Source organism: Carassius carassius, chromosome 1, assembly GCF_963082965.1.
Source record: "Carassius carassius chromosome 1, fCarCar2.1, whole genome shotgun sequence".
NCBI classification, from domain to species: Eukaryota; Metazoa; Chordata; class Actinopteri; order Cypriniformes; family Cyprinidae; genus Carassius; species Carassius carassius.
In genome coordinates, this window is record NC_081755.1 from 30,821,524 (window position 1) to 30,841,991 (window position 20,468).

General features: G+C 38.8%; 2 protein-coding genes across 3 annotated transcripts; both read right to left on the bottom strand.

Annotated features, from left to right (window-relative positions):
• Nucleotides 1-2,053: 2,053 nt before the first annotated feature.
• LOC132144957 (large ribosomal subunit protein eL27) lies at nt 2,054-12,871 on the bottom strand. Its single transcript, XM_059555579.1, has 4 exons — nt 12,723-12,871; nt 12,469-12,638; nt 4,450-4,560; nt 2,054-2,145 (listed from the first exon to the last, which is right to left on the bottom strand). Exons 1-4 carry the CDS (start codon nt 12,801-12,803, stop codon nt 2,097-2,099), a joined length of 411 nt encoding a protein of 136 aa, XP_059411562.1. The 5' UTR covers nt 12,804-12,871; the 3' UTR covers nt 2,054-2,096.
• A 1,279-nt stretch (nt 12,872-14,150) lies between these two features.
• On the bottom strand, nt 14,151-19,865 carry LOC132144967 (RUN domain-containing protein 1-like). Of its 2 annotated transcripts, none has more exons than XM_059555591.1 (5): nt 19,178-19,865; nt 17,680-17,838; nt 17,347-17,545; nt 16,779-16,874; nt 14,151-16,693 (listed from the first exon to the last, which is right to left on the bottom strand). In XM_059555591.1, the coding sequence occupies exons 1-5, from the start codon at nt 19,565-19,567 to the stop codon at nt 15,822-15,824; spliced, it is 1,716 nt and encodes a 571-aa protein (XP_059411574.1). In that variant the 5' UTR covers nt 19,568-19,865; the 3' UTR covers nt 14,151-15,821. The 2 variants fall into 2 exon arrangements, with proteins under 2 accessions (XP_059411574.1, XP_059411583.1); XM_059555600.1 differs by having other exon boundaries at nt 19,187-19,862.
• Nucleotides 19,866-20,468: the final 603 nt, after the last annotated feature.

Genomic DNA, 20,468 nt, shown 5'->3' on the forward strand with positions numbered 1-20,468 from the left:
ATTTTGCTCAATAAACTTTAAATTGTTAAACCTTTTATGCAATATTATGTCTGTGGTGTTACTTCAAAAAGTATCTGAAATTTCTTTCCTTCAGAGCCATTTGATCATATAATTTAATGTTTTTAGACTGTAAAGTGGTTTTAATATTTTAGAATAAAGACTATAAAAGTAGCACAGACCATTTTTCCTGCCTTTTTTTATGTATATACACATTTAAAAAAAACTAAATTCTTCTTTGGCAAAAATAGGGGCCAAGATGAACAATTAAACATTTCTTTTGAAAAATTAAATTTAAATATCAATGCAACCGAGTCCTTACAGTAATTTATGTATTTATTAATTATTACCTAAAGTTGCATATCCCTGCTCATTTTAGAACAAACCAAAACTTTACTTCAAATATTGGTAACACCATAGACATAAGTGGTTGTTTCACCAGTGTTTGATTCAAATTATTTAAAAATCTAAATTTTATTAAGCTTCAATTTTAATGGATATATAATATTAAACTAATTTTAAATGCATAGCAATACATTTTATTAAAAGAAAACAAACAAGCATTTTTAAAATTTCTGCCTCTCATTTGCCACCCCAATTGAAGAATGACCCAGACAGCGTACCATAGAGCCATGATAAATATGACTTTAAAAAAGGAGTTACATAAGAAATACATTAATAGTTTCTTAATAAAGTTATTAACATATTATATCCTATAATGGACTACAGAAACAAAGGCATTGTTATACATTCCAATGATTAAGGACGCAGGGGAAAATATATGCAACTTCCTCCTTCTGGTATCCACAAACATGAGGACATTTACCAAACTGAGAGATTGATATCTTACTATTTTGTTGAAAAAATCATTGTTTTCTTTTAATGTTTATTTTTTTTCTTTCTCGTTAAATATTTTAAAGGAGACGAGTGGCTTCAAAGACCAAGGTCCTTCCTTGACCAAGATCATCTAAAATAGGGATAGGTATAAATTACATATTCAGTTCAGTTACATATTCAAAATAAGTTTAAAATATATTTTTGGACCTGGATAACTTGCTTTGACAAAATACATTTTTACTCGTCATGTAGAAAATTGTCAAAGAACAAATAGCATTAAAACAGTTTGGTCTAAAACATCTTCTATGCTTATCAGATTATATAAATATATACAGGCTCGGATGGAAAATTTTGGGGTGATTTATCCCTTTAACATGACAATTTAACTCTCATCAAGGTTTTAGCTCTCCGTTTTGTGTACAGAAATACAGCTTTCCCATGATCAGTCACGACTATAACCACATTCACTTTGTCATAGTACTCAGTTACAACCTTTCACAATATACAGAATAGAAACACAGGCTTGTTTTCTGCCTCACAACCTCAAGAGGTTTATTAAAAGGTTTCACTCTGAAGTACTGAGATATCACTTCCCTCACACTATCATGCAATTAACTAATTAACACTAATTAACACTATAAGCTAATCAGGGTTACAGCAAAAGGTTTATTTTGCGATTCTGCAGTTCATTGTCAAACACAGCATGAACAGGTTAGGTCATCCATTTCGAGCAAACGTAGCGGTCATAGGGTGGATGTCACCACTGTGATGCCTTTGCTTTTATATGGCTACAATATTCAAGAGTTTATAACAGTTGTGGAAACTAAACCATGTGGGTCTGCATTACCACTAAGCTATTTGTTATGCAGCGTTTTATTACATTGTCATTTAGCTGACGCTTTTATCCAAAGCAACTTATAAATGACGACAACAAAAGAGCAATAATATGCAAGTGCTATGACAAGTCTCGATTCAATCAATTAAATGATTTCATGTATTAGTTGCATTACAGTTGTTAATCTTGTTCACAGATATTTTACGTGATGCAACACTCTAAATGATGACAATGTGAACAGTTACTTCAAACAAGACAGAAGACCCTGATGACAATAATGAGAAATTATAAACACAAAGCAATATATGCAATACATTGAAAGACTAATATCATGAGTAATACAAGATAAGAATCTAAAACCAACAGAAATAAGGCAAGGACCACTTTGTGAGATTTTTACAGATTTATTTGTGAAACCAATGGAAACTTAGAATCGGAGCTTCTGGAAGAACCATTTGTTCTTGCCTGTCTTGTATCTGTAGAAGAGAACATTCACTATTATCAACGCATGCCCACATGCAGGACAATACATGCTTATCATTCTGAGAGTATCAAAGCAAATAGAATGTCCAGTGCCCAAGAAGATCAAACTGTTCCTACAGTCATCTCTCTGAACACAAGCAAAGTCTGTGGGTTATGTTATTATGTGGGTTTCAACTAGGGGTGCAACTGATCATAGATGACTCGTACGGTTCGGCACGCTTGCCATTTGTGGAATAACGGTTACATTTAACCATCATATAAAGTTTTTCATTTGCATGTGTTTTTTTTTTCTTGCCAATTTACCAATTCAAACAATTTTAAACCATTAAAGCAAAAGAGTATGCACACTGTTTTCTTCCACAGCCGCACACATCCGAATCAAGCACACGCTGAGAAACAGAGAGGAACGATTCACACAGATTGATTCCTCATTCACTCTCTTTGAGCGAAAACATACACAGTTATATTAAATTACCCATTTTGGCAAGCATTCTGGTAAACACAGTAATGTCTTAAGTGAACTGAAACAGCTGAGAAAGAAAGCAGATGTGACGGTGTGACACTTGTCAGGCAGTGGTCAAAACTTACTGATAAAGGTAATTTATTGACAACATAATGTAATAATGTAAAAATATGTAATGAAATTAAGTGTATTAATTGATGACAAAAATAAAACCGAACGCTGTCATTACTAGCGGTGTTGCTAATATGTTCACAAGCTTCAAATAACTATTAGGCCATCCTTAAAAATATTATTGTTATATATTTATAATATACGTTATATAATTTATAATATCTGACCGACCCAATTAATATTTTTTTTCCCCCTTTTAGTCCGACCGACTTTCCGATTGTAATTGTGTTAAGACCCAGATTTTTTTTTACTCCTCAAACAACTAATACAAATGCAATAAAATGTGAGACACACGCAATCGACGCTTTTCACACTCTCTCACACCACACATCCATTTTCTCACGCACAGAAAAATCACGAAGCAAAGAGGACACGGAGACCGACAGACTAGACAAAGCAGGTTACTTATGATAGAAAAAAAAGTCTCAGCTCTCAGATTCTGTCAATTTTATTATGAAATTCAAACAATAAATACTCCTCCGCTCAACCAGGAACTCTGTGTAATCCGTATGGCCGTAAACATGGGCAGTCAATGTGCAACAAAGGTTCGTAAATTTCACAAACGGTTTTATTCCAGGCCTGTAATTTTGTGCTGTTGTTAAAACAGCCAACCACACAACACGCTCTTCCCAGCATCACTGGACAGCATACGTACTAAAAAAACTAAATAAAAATAACTTTTCGTACAGCTAACATCTGCTACAGCCGCCTACGGGACCAACATGCTACTTCTGCTACTTCCTTAGCAGCAAGGCACGCAGTAATGGCGGCGCTGCTTTACTTCCACGTTTCGCCGGATTAGTCTATAAATACCTGCTTCTGTCTGCTATATTTTAACTTATGCAGTGAAGAACACTATTGTGTTATTTTACAATCATTACATTTCCGCACCTAAATACTAGTGTCACTGACTTTATTAGTAACTAAGGTGTATTCATCCATGCATGTACCGTATTTTCCGGACTATAAGTCACACTTTTTTTCATAGTTTGGCTGGTCCTGCAACTTATAGTCAGGTGTGACTTATTTATCTAAATTAATTTGACATGAACCAAGAGAAATGAACTAACAGAAAACAGAGGCCGCGAGAGGGCGCTCTATGCTGCCAGAGATGCTGCTCAGTTCTCCTGTAGTCTACACTAAGCAGCATATAGCGCCCTCTCGTGGCTGTAGACGGTTATGTTTTCTCCTGGTTCTTGGGTCTAAATAAATGCGACTTATAGTCCGGTGCGACTTATATATGTTTTTTTCCTCGTCATGACGTATTTTTGGACTGATGCGACTTCTACTCAGGTGCGACTTATAGTCCGAAAAATACGGTAATTTGTGTAATTGTTCTTGATTACTGACTTCGTTAGTTCAGCTAGTAGTTTTTGCTGTGGTGTAGAAGCACTTGAAACATTCAGTAATTAAAAGCAAACTTTTTTTTTTTTCGCTGATCAGAAAATTATCCGATCCGTTGCACCACTAGTTTCAACCCACAAGACTGAGTAAACTTGACAACACTTTTTCTGCATCAAACATATGTCTACACACTACACTGCAATGAGAATTTTTTATGAACTTTTAATTAGTCCTTAACGTAACATGTAAGCATTAACAATCAAACATTTTCAATTTAATTGTAAAATTGAGTAGTCAAGATCCGATGATAAAAACATACCTCTCCTCAAACTTAACCTTGGCCTCTCTCCTGGCTTTGCGCTTCAGGGCAGGATCCCTGAAAACATCCTTGTTGACAACAGTTTTGTCCAGAGGAATGTCAACAGAGTATCTGGGGAAAGAGGATACATTACTAGACAAATATACATAATTTAATCAGTAGACATTGATAACTCAGCTTTTGTGATTAGTTAAGATATTTAGTTATTTTTATTCTAACAAATAAAGGTAATCACTTTAGCTTTTGAAAATCACAATATATAAATCACAATTATTATACAAAGTACATTTGGCACACAGAAGGAGATGACAGACAGGGAAACTCATTCACCATTTCATTGGTGACAGCACATCATTTCGCCAAACATCTACTTTTGTAAGTTATGTGGATAAGAAACAAAAGGTACGTGATACAATGTTTTATTGTTGGATAATTTTTTTCACAACAGTCTCTCTTAAAATATGTTTATGATAATCAAAACCGTCCTGAGCTAGATCAAGCTTTGATCTCTGCAAACCAAACAATCACATTAATGATTTTTTTCCCCCACTAATAAAAAGATTTTATCACTAGCTAGCTTCACACTGGAGAGCTGATTTATCACAGAAAATCAAGTTGTAATTCTAACTGAAAGTGACAGACTCCGGTTCTTCATGCTTAATACTGTAGAAGTGCTTGGTTTTAAGTTATCTATTGCATAAAGGTACTATATAAATAACAGTGATGTGACAGGACTTTACTGGAGTACCAAGCAGAGCTCATACAAACATCCACATTGCTGTAATCTAGGGCTGGGATAAACGGTTATTTTTTAAATGATTAATCTAGCGATTATTTTTCCGATGCATCGATTAATCTAACGATTAATTTTTTCAGACCGATTCGATTTCGATTATCTCCCTATTAATTGACTACTAACAATTTATACATGTTGATTTACATATCTGAATGAAAAAAACATCAATTCCTTAACATTGCAATATATGTTTATTGCTCTTAAAATTACAAAATAAAAGACTGACTAAGAATGCATTACTTGGCATTAGTATAGAGATAGCATTCAATAAAACCTTGAAGCCTTGAAAACACATAGCTTACTGAAACAAGCTTACTGAACACATAGGGCCTAGCTTACTGAAAAAAGAAGTTCTTCTTTCAGATGAAAAACAACTTGATGTCTAGCATTCAATAAAAAAGTTCACCCAAAATACGTGTTTAGAGCAATTGAAAGAATACAGTAACCAAAGTAAACTTTAGGGCTTTAAGCTAATACAGAGAGTGCTTTTCCAAAAAAGAAAAAAGAAAAATTAACAGTTGGAGCCAGCAGCCTGTTATGTAGAAAAAAAAAATCTCCGAATGCTCCACGTGAAACTTTGGCGTTCCGCCCTTTTTCTATCGTGTCTAATGATTTTGGTTAATATGCACGAGTGAGAGAGAGAACAAGAAGCGCTCGTGTTGTTTGAAGACTGAGTGCGCGTGCACAGCCGGGGCTCTCTCTCGTACGCGCCCTGTCATGTGCAACACAGTCATTCTATTCTACATCAAGGGTTTTCAACCTGTGGGGCCCGCCCCCCTAGGGGGGCGCCAACACCTGTTAAGGTGGGGCGCGAGAAACTGTGAATTCAGAGGCTTAATTGAAACGTGAATTTAAGATAGCAAATCTTTAGTCATCCACTAGAGGGGGCAATCTGATTAGTCCCACAGCTAATCATGCGGGCGACCTCAGTCTCTGTGACGTTGCCATGGTGATATATTAGTTGGCTACAGAGCAGAGGAGCAGAGTTGACGCGATCGAGTTCAAGCTAAATATTAAAACAAAACAAAAATGGACCGGTGGCTTAAACGTAATAATTCCAGTGATAAAACGGGTGAACCGTCAGGCAAAAAAGAAGAAGAGTGTCCGACTGAACCCGTACAACTTCCGCAAATTGATGTCGAACCCTCCACGTCAACGGGGCTTTCCACGCAGAGAGGATTAATAGCAAAAACCAAAGGCCTGGGTGCATCAAAACGACGAAAGTATGACGAACAGTACATAAAATACGGATTCACGTGCATCACACTTAATCACGAACCACGTCCACAGTGTGTTGTATGTTCTGAAGTGCTTGCAAATGACAGTTTGAAACCTGTGAAACTAATACGTCACTTACAAACCAAACACCCAACGTTAAAAGATAAACCGGTTGACTTTTTTCGCCGTAAAGAATCAGGATTAAGACTTTTGTTTGTTGATTTGAGTTTTGTAAATAAAACGTGCGAGTCCCAGTCACGCCGACCCTGTCTTCCTTCCCAACACTGAACCTCTTCACAAAACTGAACCATTTTTCAAAAATAAGTTTGTTCTTAATGAAAATTTTGAAAATTGCAAAGTGGAAATGGCACCCGTTTCATAGAATGACTCTTGTATAGCAATGATGTTCGTTTGCACGCACTTTGGGAGGGTGGGGGGCGCGAATGTAATTAGACAAACTTGGGGGGGGCGCATATCCTAAAAGGTTGAAAACCCCTGTTCTACATCACTCACCGATCAAACAAGGCTTTGACAGCCGCCAAAAAAAAAGATCAATGCAGAAAAACCCCTGGATTGGTTATATAACGTTGGACAGAATGTTAATCCAGCCATCGCGTATATTCAGCGCACATAAGGTAAACGTTTTGCAAACTTTTTAGAGAAATAAAAACAGGTCGACGAATTGATGCGTTGTTTTACAAGCAAACTGGCCGATTCCGATACCCGATTTTTTTTTTTTTATCTTTTAAGCAACAAACAAGAAAGAAGGGAAGTATGCATAAACAAGATGTTTATTTGGTATTTAATAGGCCAAACTGGCTTTTGGCTATTGAAAACAATAACTGTAACTATCTGAAATTAACAGCAGTAACTGCACAGTAAGTAGCTTACATTCAATACAAACATAGATGGTACAGACATCAGCATTTAGCTTTTGTTTTTGAATTGGGTTGAAACTACATAGAAACTACATAACTGTAACCGTGTGAAATTAAAGGCAACAACTGCATAGTTCTACAAACCAAACAACACAATCAACACACATTCAAGAAGAGGTTTCTTAATCAGCATTCAGTGTTTGTTTTAGTTTTTAAATTTGGTTTTAAATAAAAAAAAACTGGTCTTTACCAGTGAGACTAAAAATTACGCTATATAAATACATTATTCCAAAATGTTAAAATCAAATAATGTTGGTGCGAATAAAACAAAGATGCAAAGTGTTTCATTCATCCAATAAAAAAAAAAAAAAAAAATTTGGGTAATGATCTTTTTTTAATTAAGCCAATGAAAAATAACTTATTGTCTCAAGTAAAAAAATATAGATGTGAATCATTACCCTAAAATTTTTTAATTGGATGAATGAAAGTTTTTTTCAGTGTGCTACAGCAGGTGATTTTTAAATCAAATTAAGTCTATGTAATTTTAAGGTAAAATAAAAATAATCATCCTAATGCAGAACTGACGTTTACTTCTGGCTTTTCAAACTTGTATGCAAGTTCTAATTTACAAAAAAAAAAAAAAAATTCAGTTTTGTTTAGTCCGTTTCGTTTCTCATCCAACACGTGAGAAGTTGAACATCTCTGAACATCTCTTCACGGTCTACTCATGTTCAGGGCGCAGACCGGTACAGTATACGCTCACGCAGCTTTAGTGCGCAGGAAAGGGACTCTTATTTGTGCGCCAGTACAACAACGGCTGATCGCTTCCTGCTATCTGTGCCTCAGACATGAAGCTCTGCATTTCCAGTACTGATCGGCTGCCCGTGTCCTGCGCACAGATTTCGAAATACTTTTCCACACATATGACATAGTGAACGATTAAAATGTAGTCTGTGCACGCGAGCGCACTTCCGGAAAAATCGGCCGAAAAAAAGAACAACAACCAGCCAATTGCCAATCGCATATTTTAAGCAAAAACCGTCCGGTTTCGATTTATGGCCGGTCAACCGGTCCATCCCTATAAATATATATATATATATACACACGCTACTGTTCAAAAGTTTAGGGTCAGCAGGGCTTTCTTTGGAAAACAGTGCTTTTATTCTTCACTTTCTCATTCAAGTGATGTCTACACTAGGTGGCGCTTTTAAGGGCAGCCGCGTGACTTTTGAGCTGCTCAGAACATGCCTTTTTTTAGCTTTTTAAACAGTACTAACTTAACAGTCTAGAAATGCACAAACGGATCACCTAATGGTGTGATTTTATTCCTAAATTGGGCATCAGGACATCTGGATGGAATTACTCTGAGGAGATACTTGATGGATTCTAGGAAAATTGCGGCCTACTCGACTACAGCTGGATGGATGAAAATTCTCCACTGCAACCTTTTAAGTAACTGTCTTTGTCTTTCCCCAAGTTAATAATGACACAACTCGGTTTTAAGAACAATTTAAACTTTATAATAAGTCTGAAAAGATATGCATTCCCTTTGGCCCCTGAAGTTAAAACCATCTTGCAGCAAATTGGGATTCTACGACTTAGATCTCGCCCAAGGGGTAAGAAAGCTGGGAAAAATTACATTCGCACAATATGTACAATTGTTGGAAATCGTCCTTCTTTCTATGGGACTACAGTGGATGTTAAGAGCAAGCTGACTGAGTTAAGTCTTTTTTCTGCTGACTGTTGCCACCATCCTAAGAACTTAATTTACATTAAGACAAACCAACATAAATCAAGACCAATCATGCCTGGTTTTCTACTTTCCAATGTGCGCTCCTTACGCTACAAGTGCGATGAGCTGTACAGTATAGCTGTGAATAATAACTCAGCAGTTATTGCTGTATCCGATACCTGGCTAAATGCTGATATCCCAGACTCAACTGTAACTCTGCCTAGATATACAATACATTGGCGGGATCGTGAGGGCTGTGGGGGAGGAGTCGCTGCTTTGTATGTCGATGAAAACATCACTCAGATTCGACTGACTCACATAGAAGACAAACATGAAGCATTGTGGGTCTGGTTGCGTCCCAGTCGTCTTCCTCGAGGGTTAAGTTGTATTATTGCTGCTGTGCTCTATTTTCCTCCGCAATCTTCAACAACAGCACAACCTGACACACTAATCACTCAGTACCTGGATCGTTGCCTTAGGAATATTGAATGCAACTACCAACAGGCCACAATTGTCATACTCTGTGATACAAATAAGTACAAGTCTGAAACCATCTGCAGCAGACATGGTCTGAAACAAATAGTGGCTGGAGCAACAAGAAAGACCAGTCAATTAGAATCAATCTTTACTAACATTTCTTTCATGTTTGAGTCACCAGAGCATTTGCCTCCTGTTGGCTCCTCTGACCATGAGACTATCCTACTAAACGCTGGAAACTGGCCCATCAAGCCTGTCAAGCACATTTTTTGTAGAAAACGTACTTCTGAAACATGAATACCTCTGATTTTTCTCACATTCATGAGGCTACGGACCCTGAGGCTAAGGTTAGTGCCTTCACTTCCACGATCAAGTCTATCTTAGATAAAACAATTCCATTTAAGAAAGTTTCTATCACAAATAATGATAAACCTTGGATGACCATACAAATCAAAGATCTGCTAAAAGAAAGACAGCGTGCCTTTTGTTCTGGCAATAAAACATCCTACAGTAAACTAAAAATTACTTTTCGATTACTTTTCGATTAATTGTCCAGCCCTACTAAAAACAATTATTGCCAAAAAAATTAAGAACGCAAAGAAACTATTATAAACATGAGGTCGAGAAACTGCAAAACACCAAGTCTAAGCAATGGTTTAAGTCTGTGAAGGCTTTAACGGGGATGGAAGGAGATAAGAGTGATGTGGTGTCTCAGGATCATAACATCATGCAATATGAGTGTGGCAACTTGGCAAAGCACTTTGCTTCTGTGTGGGATTATGCAAGTCATATTTTTCCATCTGAGGAAGAGGTTGCCTGCAAGTTATCCAGTTGTAGTATACCTCTTTTGAGTATTGGACAAGTTAAGGTCAAAGTGGACTTAAGGACTCCGCAAAGTGAAGGCAGCAAAAGCTACTGGTCCTGACGATATTACTCCTTGGATATTAAAGACCTTTCACGAGGAACTGGCACTTGTACTATGTGATCGTTTTAACACGTGCATGCAAAATAACATTTTCCCAAAACAATGGAAGGAGGCTGTGGTCAAGCCTGTTCCCAAAAAAACAAAGCCCAGTTTTCCAGTAGACTATCGGCAGATTTCATTACTCAGCTGTGTTGGAAAAGTGTATGAAAGAATCCTCAGAGACGCAATTCTGGAGGATACAGTTGCTAAAATTCAACCATCACAACACGGCTTCATGGCGAACAGATAAACTAACACTGCTCTGATTCAAATTTTGCTATCCTGGCATGACGCACTTAACACCAATCCTAAATTTGACATTCATGCTGTTTTTGTTGATTTTACTCGAGCTTTTGACACAATTGATCATTGTCAACTGCTCTATGCTTTAGCTGACATGAATGTCAGACGACCGCTCTGGCTCAGTGTAAGGAGCTATCTGAGTAACAGAGAGCAAAAGGTGAAGTGGGGCTCCTGTGTGTCTAACTCCTATCCAATTGCAGCTGGTGTCCCTCAGGGGGGTCTTCTATCCCCTCTGCTTTTTGTCATCGCCATAAACAGCTTGGATTCCTTTCTGCCTCCCTCAGTAATTCCGGTCAAATATGCTGATGATTTAACAATTACTGAATTTTTAATGGGATCCCTACCAGGATTAACTCAGAAGGCCTTGGACTCAGTGGCAGATTGGGGAAAAGAATTTTCATTGGCAATGAACAAAAGACAGACAGTGGACATGATCATTAGCGCCAGGAAAAAAATTCCCTGCCCTCCCTCTCCGGTAATATCAGGATATGCAATTGGCAGAGTTTCCATCTTTAAACTGCTTGGAGTCCAAATTTTTTCAGATCTTTCATGGGATGCTCACGTTAAGTACATGATTTGGAAGGTGCGTCCTAGAATACACTATCTCTGTGTTGCTAAAAACGCTGGTCTCCCTAGTGATGTTTTAATGAAAGTATATCTGACATTTATACAGCCAGTCCTTGAGTACGCTAGCCCGGTATGGGGTGGACTACCTAAAGGTCTCTCTGATGAGCTAGAGAGGGTCCAAAAACGTTGCTGCCGGATAATAGGTGTTCCAACTTCTACTGTCCCATTACTGAGTGAGAGGCGCGACATGGCCACTATACATACTTTTACAAAACTACTCAAGGACAGTTCATCACCACTGCATTGTTTCCTGTCTATGGCTCCAAAACCTACTTACCTACTACGGTAGCATAGGGAGTTTGTTGTGCCCAGGAGTAAATCAAAAAGACATGAACTTTCTTTTATTCCACGTGCTCTTAAACTGATTTATAAATAATTTAAAGGTTGTTTTGTTTTTCGTATGAAGCCTGATGTATTCCATTGTTTTTTTCCCTTTTTTTGTGTATCTGTTTTACTCTACCTGGTTGGTTGGTTTATTATATGTTTTTTTTGTTTTGTTTTTTTAAATTTATTTCAATTCGGTATATAAGGTTGTTTTGAGTATGTGTTCTGTTTGATACATTTCAGGGATTTGTAATTCAATATCCTGCCTTGTCAAACTCTAAATAAAACTAAACTCAAGTGATCAAATCACAAAGACATTTATAATTTCAAATAAATGCAGTTTACTTTCCATTCATTGAAAGAATTCCAAAACAAAATGTCAACAACTATTTCCAAAACTGACAATAAGTAGTACTTCTTGAGCAGCGAATGATTTCTGAAAGATCATGTGACACTGCAGACTGGAGGTAATGATGCTGAAAACTCATTCCCCACTGTGAATGGGTAACAAATATCTTTCTGGATACTTTAGATCGGTCGTGTGGGCCCGGTGTCTCACCTGGCTACCCGTTGCCAGCAATACTGCTCAGAAAGTTGCCCTGTGTATCATCTGCCTTACTCTGAAAACATCTGTCAATTCTAATACAGAAGCTGTATGAAGATGTGCACAGACTCCTCTGACTGTTCAGGCTCTAAATACCTGGTTGGCATCAGGTGGTTGTAGTTGAACACCTTCACGAAGGCCTTGATCTTGGACCTCTTGGCAATCTTCTTCTTGCCCATGGTTGTGGTGACTTTCCGAGGGTAGCGGTCGATGCCTGCGACCAGAGCGTGGCTGTAAGGACGGTCCGAGGTGCCATCATCAATGTTCTGAAGAGAGAGAGGAAGAGAGCACAACAATGTCAGCACACACACACACCCGACTCACATTACACCGTGAAATACTGAAGATACCTTGACGATCACAGCTTTGCGTCCGGCGTAGCGTCCAGCCAGGACCATCACCACCTTACCAGGCTTCATAAACTTGCCCATGTCTGAAAAACATTAATTATTTTATGACATGTGGACTGCACATCTCCAGCACAGATCTGAAATGTAAGCTGCATCTTCTGGGCAACACGTTTATAAAACAAAATCGGTCTTTACATAGCATTGTGCTAAATGATGAATACACGGCTGTATGGAGACGATCACGGAGTAACAAATAAACTTTATTTGATCTGGTTCACATATCGTTTCTTGCACAGGTGTAATATTAATAATAATACACGTAGTCGCTCGTGGACAGGGACAGGAAGACGATCCTGTCTGAAACAGGGAGAGACGCAGGGAACTCTAAACCTATCATCTTCTCATGCACACGGAGTATTCACACGATAAACACTTTCAGAGCTCGACAGGGATACTCGCTCTATAAGCAGCGTGAAAGGAAGCCCACAGGTTTTATTTCTTTATCGATGTTCACGGATTGTTTTCTCGTGTCTGACACTTACTGATGGTGTTCTATGGCCGACGAGATCGGGAAAGGAAGTAGAACGGGCGAGCGTGACCCTTGACACTGACGGCGAGTGACGTACTTCCGTCGATTTGTTCTACGGAGTGTACGCCGACACTGGCTTCTTTCCTTGGCCTATGTTTTTATACAGTCTATGGTTTTTTCACATTTTTTATTTCCTAAGCAAGTGTTCAATATCTATAAATATCTCTCTCTCTCTCTCTCTCTCTCTCTCTCTCTCTATATATATATAAAATGTCTCTTCATCTCCCTGCTCTTGTACATTTTATACAAAAAAGTAAGCAACAGTAACGTTACGTGTAAATAAGGTGTTGATTTAATATGTTCAAAGAAAAAAACTTAATAAAGCGTAAATGTCATCATTATTTTCAGGAAACTTTAATTATTGTTTGAATGTAAATGTGTTTCTGTACCCATTTGATTCTAAAAAAAAAAAAAACTCGCGTTTATGATAGTGTATTGGCTATTTAAAATAATAATAATAAAAAAATACGCTTAGTGTACTTTTATTAATTTCTTGTCATTTTATTCTATTTTAATTATATATTTCTTCATTTATTTAGTGTTCTGCATCTTGCTTACTCAATTCAAATTCAGAAATTCAATTAGAATTCTTGTGATTATAATTCTAAATCCTTAATTTCACATTCAATTTACAGTTCTAGTTTTCAGAAATTCAAAAATTGAAATTAAATTGAATAGAAGACAAATCTCAGTTAAATTCTGACTAACATGAGATTGAATAAAAACTTACAACTATATCCACAATTACTACTATTAATATAAACTCAAATGTCATTGTCTATAAAAGAGAGCTGAAGAGAACAGAGAAAAAAAAAGTAAATGTGACTGCATCAGATTCATAGAGCATTCAAAATATTTAATCCATGAAATCACTGAAAAGAGACCACAACATCCAAAAATGATGGCACAAATTTTATAAAAGGGAATGTAATTGAAACAGATTTGAAATCACTAGTGAAATAATTGATAGTCTATTTCTTTCTAAGAAGAGGTACAAAGACAATAATACATTTCTTAAATAGATTTGATGGAACACAACAAACAAACAGACAACAAAATAAGCCCAAGCATGTATTCAAACTGATATATTACTATAAAAAAAAGGAAAAAAAGGAAAGCATGCGGTGGGGGAGACTACATTAAATAAGGGGTAGCTGAGCAGCCATAAGAAATGCATCACAACCATTCCTCCATATTCTAATGGTGCAGAGAAATACACTGATTACAGAATCCATTTCCATGATGTGGGGTAACAAACAGTCTCTTCTTACTTGATGAACGTATCAGTGAATCAGTATTCAGAGTGGTTTAAGGAACCTGGAATCAGATCAGCTACAGTAGCACGATACAATCCCAAGGATTGTACATTCAATATTTCAGAACAATAAACAAGGATTGACAAAGCACAGAAACAGCAGGTTTTCAAGCAGAGCCTCTAAACGCTGGCATCTCAAAACAGGCCATAAATAATTCAGTTAGATCCAATGCACAGCATATCTGACGCATATTCAGCAAATGACCTCATTTCATTCAGTTCACATGCTGTTCATGTCCTCCGGTAATGGCGAGCAGGCAGCACCACCACAAGATGCAGTTTTCTACAATCATTTTTAAGGTGTCACCTGGCTGGAATGGCCAGGCTGTGGAAAGGAGTTAAGGAGAGAGAAGTGGTTTTCCAGTGATTTACAAACACCAATGAACATCTCTTTGTTTGTTCAGAATGACCTGAGTGTGTTGCTTGACCTAAGAAAGCATTACGAACACAGAGCTGCAATAAAGCAGTGATATGCGCTATGCCACTGTTTGAAATGCAATGACCCTTAATAATGCAACTGTAATCCAATATTTAATTAAAACATCCTATGATTTGTCTGTGAACCACTGTAAAATAATGTAGTACAAGCTCAGAAAATGAGGGCATTTGGCTACATAAATTTAGAACCCAAAAAAAAATTAGTCACTATTTTGTCACGGTGTGTGTGTGTGTGTATGGAAAATGTTATATAGATACTGTAGTGCATCTCAAACATTTGCAATGGCCCTTGAAAAGACTTCAAGTAATAACTCATTCTTCTACATTGTGGCTGATTTTGGTAAAAGCTTAGCATAACAAATCCATTCAAAGGTAATGTAGAGGTGTTTACACGCTCAGGGTCACTAAACGGAGCACATTTCCTTTGTGTTGTGACCCATGCAGCATATTAAAACCTGCCTTCATCATCATCCTCTTCAGTTTAGAGACAAGAGGGATTAGACCCAACAGCAACATACCAAACGAAGTCTCAAGAAAGTGCACGAGTTGCTTCATTTCCAATTTTTAATTCCAGTGTACTTGTTGATCTGGGAGCATCTTTTAAATTGATTGAAATTCATTTTATATATAATGTTGTTAGTGTTATTTCTATTAGTGTAAATAGTGTTATTTTTAATATTTTTTTTTAAGATTATGAGGGTTGGGATGGTTATCCCTTTTTCCTCAACCCAACAAAATTCCCATTTATTTATTTTGCTTAGAATGCATCTTTGATATTTTTAAGCTGCCTGACAGCCAGATCTACAGGAAGGATGAATTTGAGATGGCTGAGGCGGCCCAAGATACGCAGGGCACCTTCGAAGCCCGTCTGGGCCATGTAGCTCCAGGGCTGGTAGTGTGAGTGGATGAGTGTCCCAGACTTGCACAGCAGGTTAAGCCAGGACACAAGCCTCTGTTCATTGAGCGCCATGCACACCAAGGCCTTAAACTCAGAGTCTGCGCTGCGCTTGAATCGCCCATGCTCTTTAAGAACCATATGGATGGCCCATAACAGAGACTGCTTGGGTGTGACCGTCACAGGACCGCCCCCTACAGGTAAACTGAAGGACTGAGAGAGCTGGCGGGCGGGCGATTCCACAAACGCCTGGCCATTTTTGGAATGATAGTACTTGACGAAAAGTTCCCAGGGATGCAGGCTCTCGGGAGAAGAGCTGAAGGGCAACAGGCAGGAAATGGGGGCGAGGACCAGACTCATGCCTTGAGAAGGAGCGTACAGTCCGTGGGCCAGTAGGTCCCGGAGCGCCAAGGCCAGTTCTTTACGCACAGAAGCGGTGAGTTCGTCCCGAGGTCCTCCAGGCGTCAGACAGGCAGAGTAGCTGACCACGTGTTCGTCCTGAGAGCTGGGCTGCTGGCGGGAGGCTTGCAGGCGTACACGCTCCACGGCTCCTTCGAGTTTCTGCAGCAGGGGGCCGTAATCTTGAGCCTCGCCACCCTGAGACCACATGTTCTGGGGTACGTGACCCGCGGCACATCCGAACTGACTCAGAGCAAAGATCTGCAGCACCGCTAAGGCTCTCTGGATCAGCTGAAGCCCGGTTTCCCGCATCCTCTGGGCCTGTTCGGGATCCACTTTGGACAGAGAGAAGGGAGTTAAAGTTACACATCCGAGCTGTAAAATCAAATGTAAAAGTATTATGAAGTGAAGTATAATTACCTCGCTTCATCCCTCCAGTGGCTCCAGTGTTTGGTCCGGCAGCACGGGCCTGTTGGCTCTTCACACCATCATTTAACAGAGGGTTCCCCACTTCATCTGAGAGGAGCAAGATCAGGATGGTAATCTAGTTGTATTTATATTGCTCGTTTCCAGAGCACCAAATCAGCATTTAAGAATGTTTTCTGAGCCAAAAAGGATTAATATTCAGAAAATATTCTTGAACACAAACTTGAACTGAACTGGCTCAACAATTGAGTCGTTTCATATTAGATGAACTTTGCAACACTGACACTGTTATTAAACTGAACTGATTCAACACTGAAGCTGAATTAAGTTAGATAATGACACTATTGTCTGCAGCAGAGCCACTTCATAGCTGAAACTTCATTTGGTTCATAATTGATGAACATAAACAGTTATTTTTCTGTTTATTGCTGTGAAACTGCTTCGAAACATTCTGTATTACAAGACTTGCTTAAAAAGTAGTGCTGCAATTCAGCTTTGACATTTTAAGATTTTTTTTAGTAATTGTAATTGTAATTACTGTAATTGAGATTGACCTCCTCACCCTGTATGAAGTTAATGAACATCTCCAGGTCTCTGATCTGGGTCTTGAGCTGCTCCACCAGCTGCTCTTTGACTCGAGCCGGGTTGACTATCTGAGCTATAGCCGCGTCCACTCTCTGTCGCAGCTCCTCTGGAGTGAGGTTCCCAATGTCTTCATTCAGATTCACATCCAGTTTCTTAATCAGCTCATCAATGATCACCTACAGCATTGAGGTGGACAGACACTAAATCAAATGCCCAAACAATGGTTTTAAGGGGAATTACTTCGACCGATTCATCTTCAAATGTCTTTCAGAATGATGTCAACAGCATGAAAGTGTATTATCAGATGTACCTTCTGTCTCTCCATGACCACAGACTGAGGCAGGGAGTCATAGCTGCCCTCCTGGTAGGCAAAGCGCTCCAGGTCGTCAAGCTGAGTCTTCAGCTGGAGAATCAGCTCCTTCTGCTTCTTTCTCTGAGCTTCCAAGCGTTCCCTCTTCTCTCTTTCACTCTGCATATTATAAAAACACAAACACAGAGTCAAAGAAGCTTTAAAAACCTTAAGCCAAGCTTAAAAAATCCACAGTGTTTACATTGCAGCTAGCTGAACATTTTTGCATATGCTCTGGTGAAGGATAATGAGATTTTAATTAGTTTGCTCCATTTGGTTTAGCTTTGCTTATCCAGAAATGCAAAGCCATTCAGAATGGCTATACACACACAACACAGTTATAGTTTAACTACAGTCCTGTTAAGCTTGTACGTTTGAGCCTCTGGGGAACAAAAATGTAACTGATTAATATAAAAAAGAAAAAGAGACTGAACAAAAGCCAACCAAGTTTGAACTCTTATCATATCAGGAATACTTAAAGTAAACACTGAAGTTTAAAGAAAGACTGCACAAGGGTCATGTTCATGGTACTCACCAATTTATCCTGCAAGCAAAGAGTGCAGAGGAGGAAATAAGAAGAAAGGAATGCATTTTAACGGCAGTAACAAGATGCTGCAGCAGGAAGAAATACAGGGGGAAAGTGATGGGAGCGTATTGTTACAGGAACTATTGAAGAATTCAAGGCTTACTGAAAATAAAAACAACACTGATGACACTGTGGATCAGAGGTTTTCTCAAATAGGGGTCCACTGAAAAGTTTAGAAAAACAGTATTAATATATATATATATATATATATATATATATATATATAAGATTATTATAACTAAAATTTTTGACCAAAATAATCAAATAAATAATACATCTAATAGTACAGTGATATAATGAGTAGAAAAAGTAATAATGTATCTTAACAGAGAGTAAACAGAGGGTAAATATTTTCCAAATAACTATTTGTCCACAGTGTAATTTGGGTATTTTTATTTTACTATGTTTTGTCTTCTAAATTATAGGATGGGGTCCCTCACATGAAGATGATCATATTTGGGGCCTGTGGTGTCTAAAATATTGAAAAGCCCTGATGTATAATATCACATGTATTTGAGACCGTTTCATGCCATTCTCCTTACAAAGCACTTGTTTTGAGTCATATTTGAGATTTGGTGAATAAATTGCATCACTTCAGGTGTTACAATCCCCGCTGGGGGGAAAACCCCTAAGTCTGTTTGCTGGTCTAAGCTAACTTGAACCGGTCTAGCTGGACCCCCAGCCTGGCCAAGCTGGTATTTATCTGGATTGCCAGCTGGTTTCACAGCGCTCAACCGCCTTCAAAAGACTAGTAAGACTCTGACCAGACTGAGATACCAGGTCTTGGGTTTTGGGAGATCTTGGGTGTTTTACTATGTTTTGTGTTTGTTTGTTTGTTTCTGCAGAGTAGAGATCATTACGACAGAAATCAACGGAACTCACAGTGTTTTCCAGCATCTGAGCATCCTGTGCCCTGCAGCCTATGACATGAGGGCATCCTTTGAAGGCAAACTCCTCGAGCTCCAGCAGCATCCTCTCTTTCTCGTCGCTCTGCGCGTGGACGATCTGTTTCAGCCGAAACTGCACTTGAGCGAAATGAGACGTTAACGCGAGGAGCGACGAGTTCAGCTGCTCCTGCTCATTCTCCAGCTTCCTCAGCCTGGACACCAGGTCTGCATCGCTGGACGACACAGAGCCAGCCCGCGTGCCCCTCTTCCACTGCTCATCCTCCGGGCTGGCCACGGCCCCCACCGGCGCCCAGCGCTCCCCGGCTCCCGCGAAGGCAGCCTCGCTGTCGGAAGTGGACAGATCCTCCGTCGACATGTGATTGATAGTTGAGGCAGACAGCCTGGCTGTCCTTTAACCGAAAACAACCTCGACCAACTTAATCGACGCGCAACTGTTTAACGTGAATTCAGAATATACGCAGCCGTCGCTTTAGCAGGTGCAGCGCAGTGTAACACTCACGTCTTCAGAAAACATTGCAACGTAATCGAAACGACTGAGATCTTGAGGTAATGTGGAACCAACTCACCAGAGTTCCAACGAAAGCGTCGTTCTATCAATATGTTCTATGTATCAACGAATGCATGGGCAGGATGTTTACGTCAGTGCGTCATGACGTCAGATAAACGCACACAGTTAAACCGAGGGCTTTGCACTTTGTTGAGCGTTTCTGTCCATATTTACTCTTCCTTCCATATTTAATTGTCTGTGTGTTTGTTTTAACGCAACGCCCTAAGTGTCAGTGGGTTGGACTGCGTGCCAAACACACCTTTGACTGTTCTGACCTGACCCAGCACAGATTTCCATCATGGCACGATCGACCAGGGGTGCGTTTTCCAAAAGCATTGTTTGCCAACTATGGTCGCAAGTTCTGTTGAACTCTATTTGGTAACAAATGAACTTGCGACAATAGTTGACCTCTGGGAAACTCACCTCAGGTTGATTTGGTAGATCCCAACTGCAGCAAGTAACAGTTGAAGGATTCTTGGTCAGTTATATGGGATTTCTGATGCCCTCTGCCTGCTATGAGTTAGTTACTGTTGTGCCAGTTTTTTTTTTTTTTTTAATTTTCCTTATTTTCCGGGTTCTTTCTTATTAATCTGCAAAATAATCAACTTAAAACCTGGTTTACTGTTCTTAGCTTGTCTCTAAATTCTGGTTAACTTGTCTTAATTTGTCCCTAACCAAGTAAGACAAACAAATAAGCTTAGGCTGGTCT

Coding starts and splice junctions, on each gene's coding strand:
- LOC132144957 (XM_059555579.1), bottom strand. CDS start 12,803: ATGGGCAAGTTTATGAAGCCTGGTAAGGTGGTGATGGTCCTGGCTGGA. Junction 12,639..12,722: donor GCAAAGCTGTGATCGTCAAG/GTATCTTCAGTA, acceptor CTCTCTCTTCAG/AACATTGATGATGGCACCTC. Junction 2,146..4,449: donor AAGGTTAAGTTTGAGGAGAG/GTATGTTTTTAT, acceptor TCTCTTCTACAG/ATACAAGACAGGCAAGAACA.
- LOC132144967 (XM_059555591.1), bottom strand. CDS start 19,567: ATGTCGACGGAGGATCTGTCCACTTCCGACAGCGAGGCTGCCTTCGCG. Junction 17,546..17,679: donor TGGTCATGGAGAGACAGAAG/GTACATCTGATA, acceptor TCAATGCTGTAG/GTGATCATTGATGAGCTGAT. Junction 16,875..17,346: donor GTTCATTAACTTCATACAGG/GTGAGGAGGTCA, acceptor TGCTCCTCTCAG/ATGAAGTGGGGAACCCTCTG.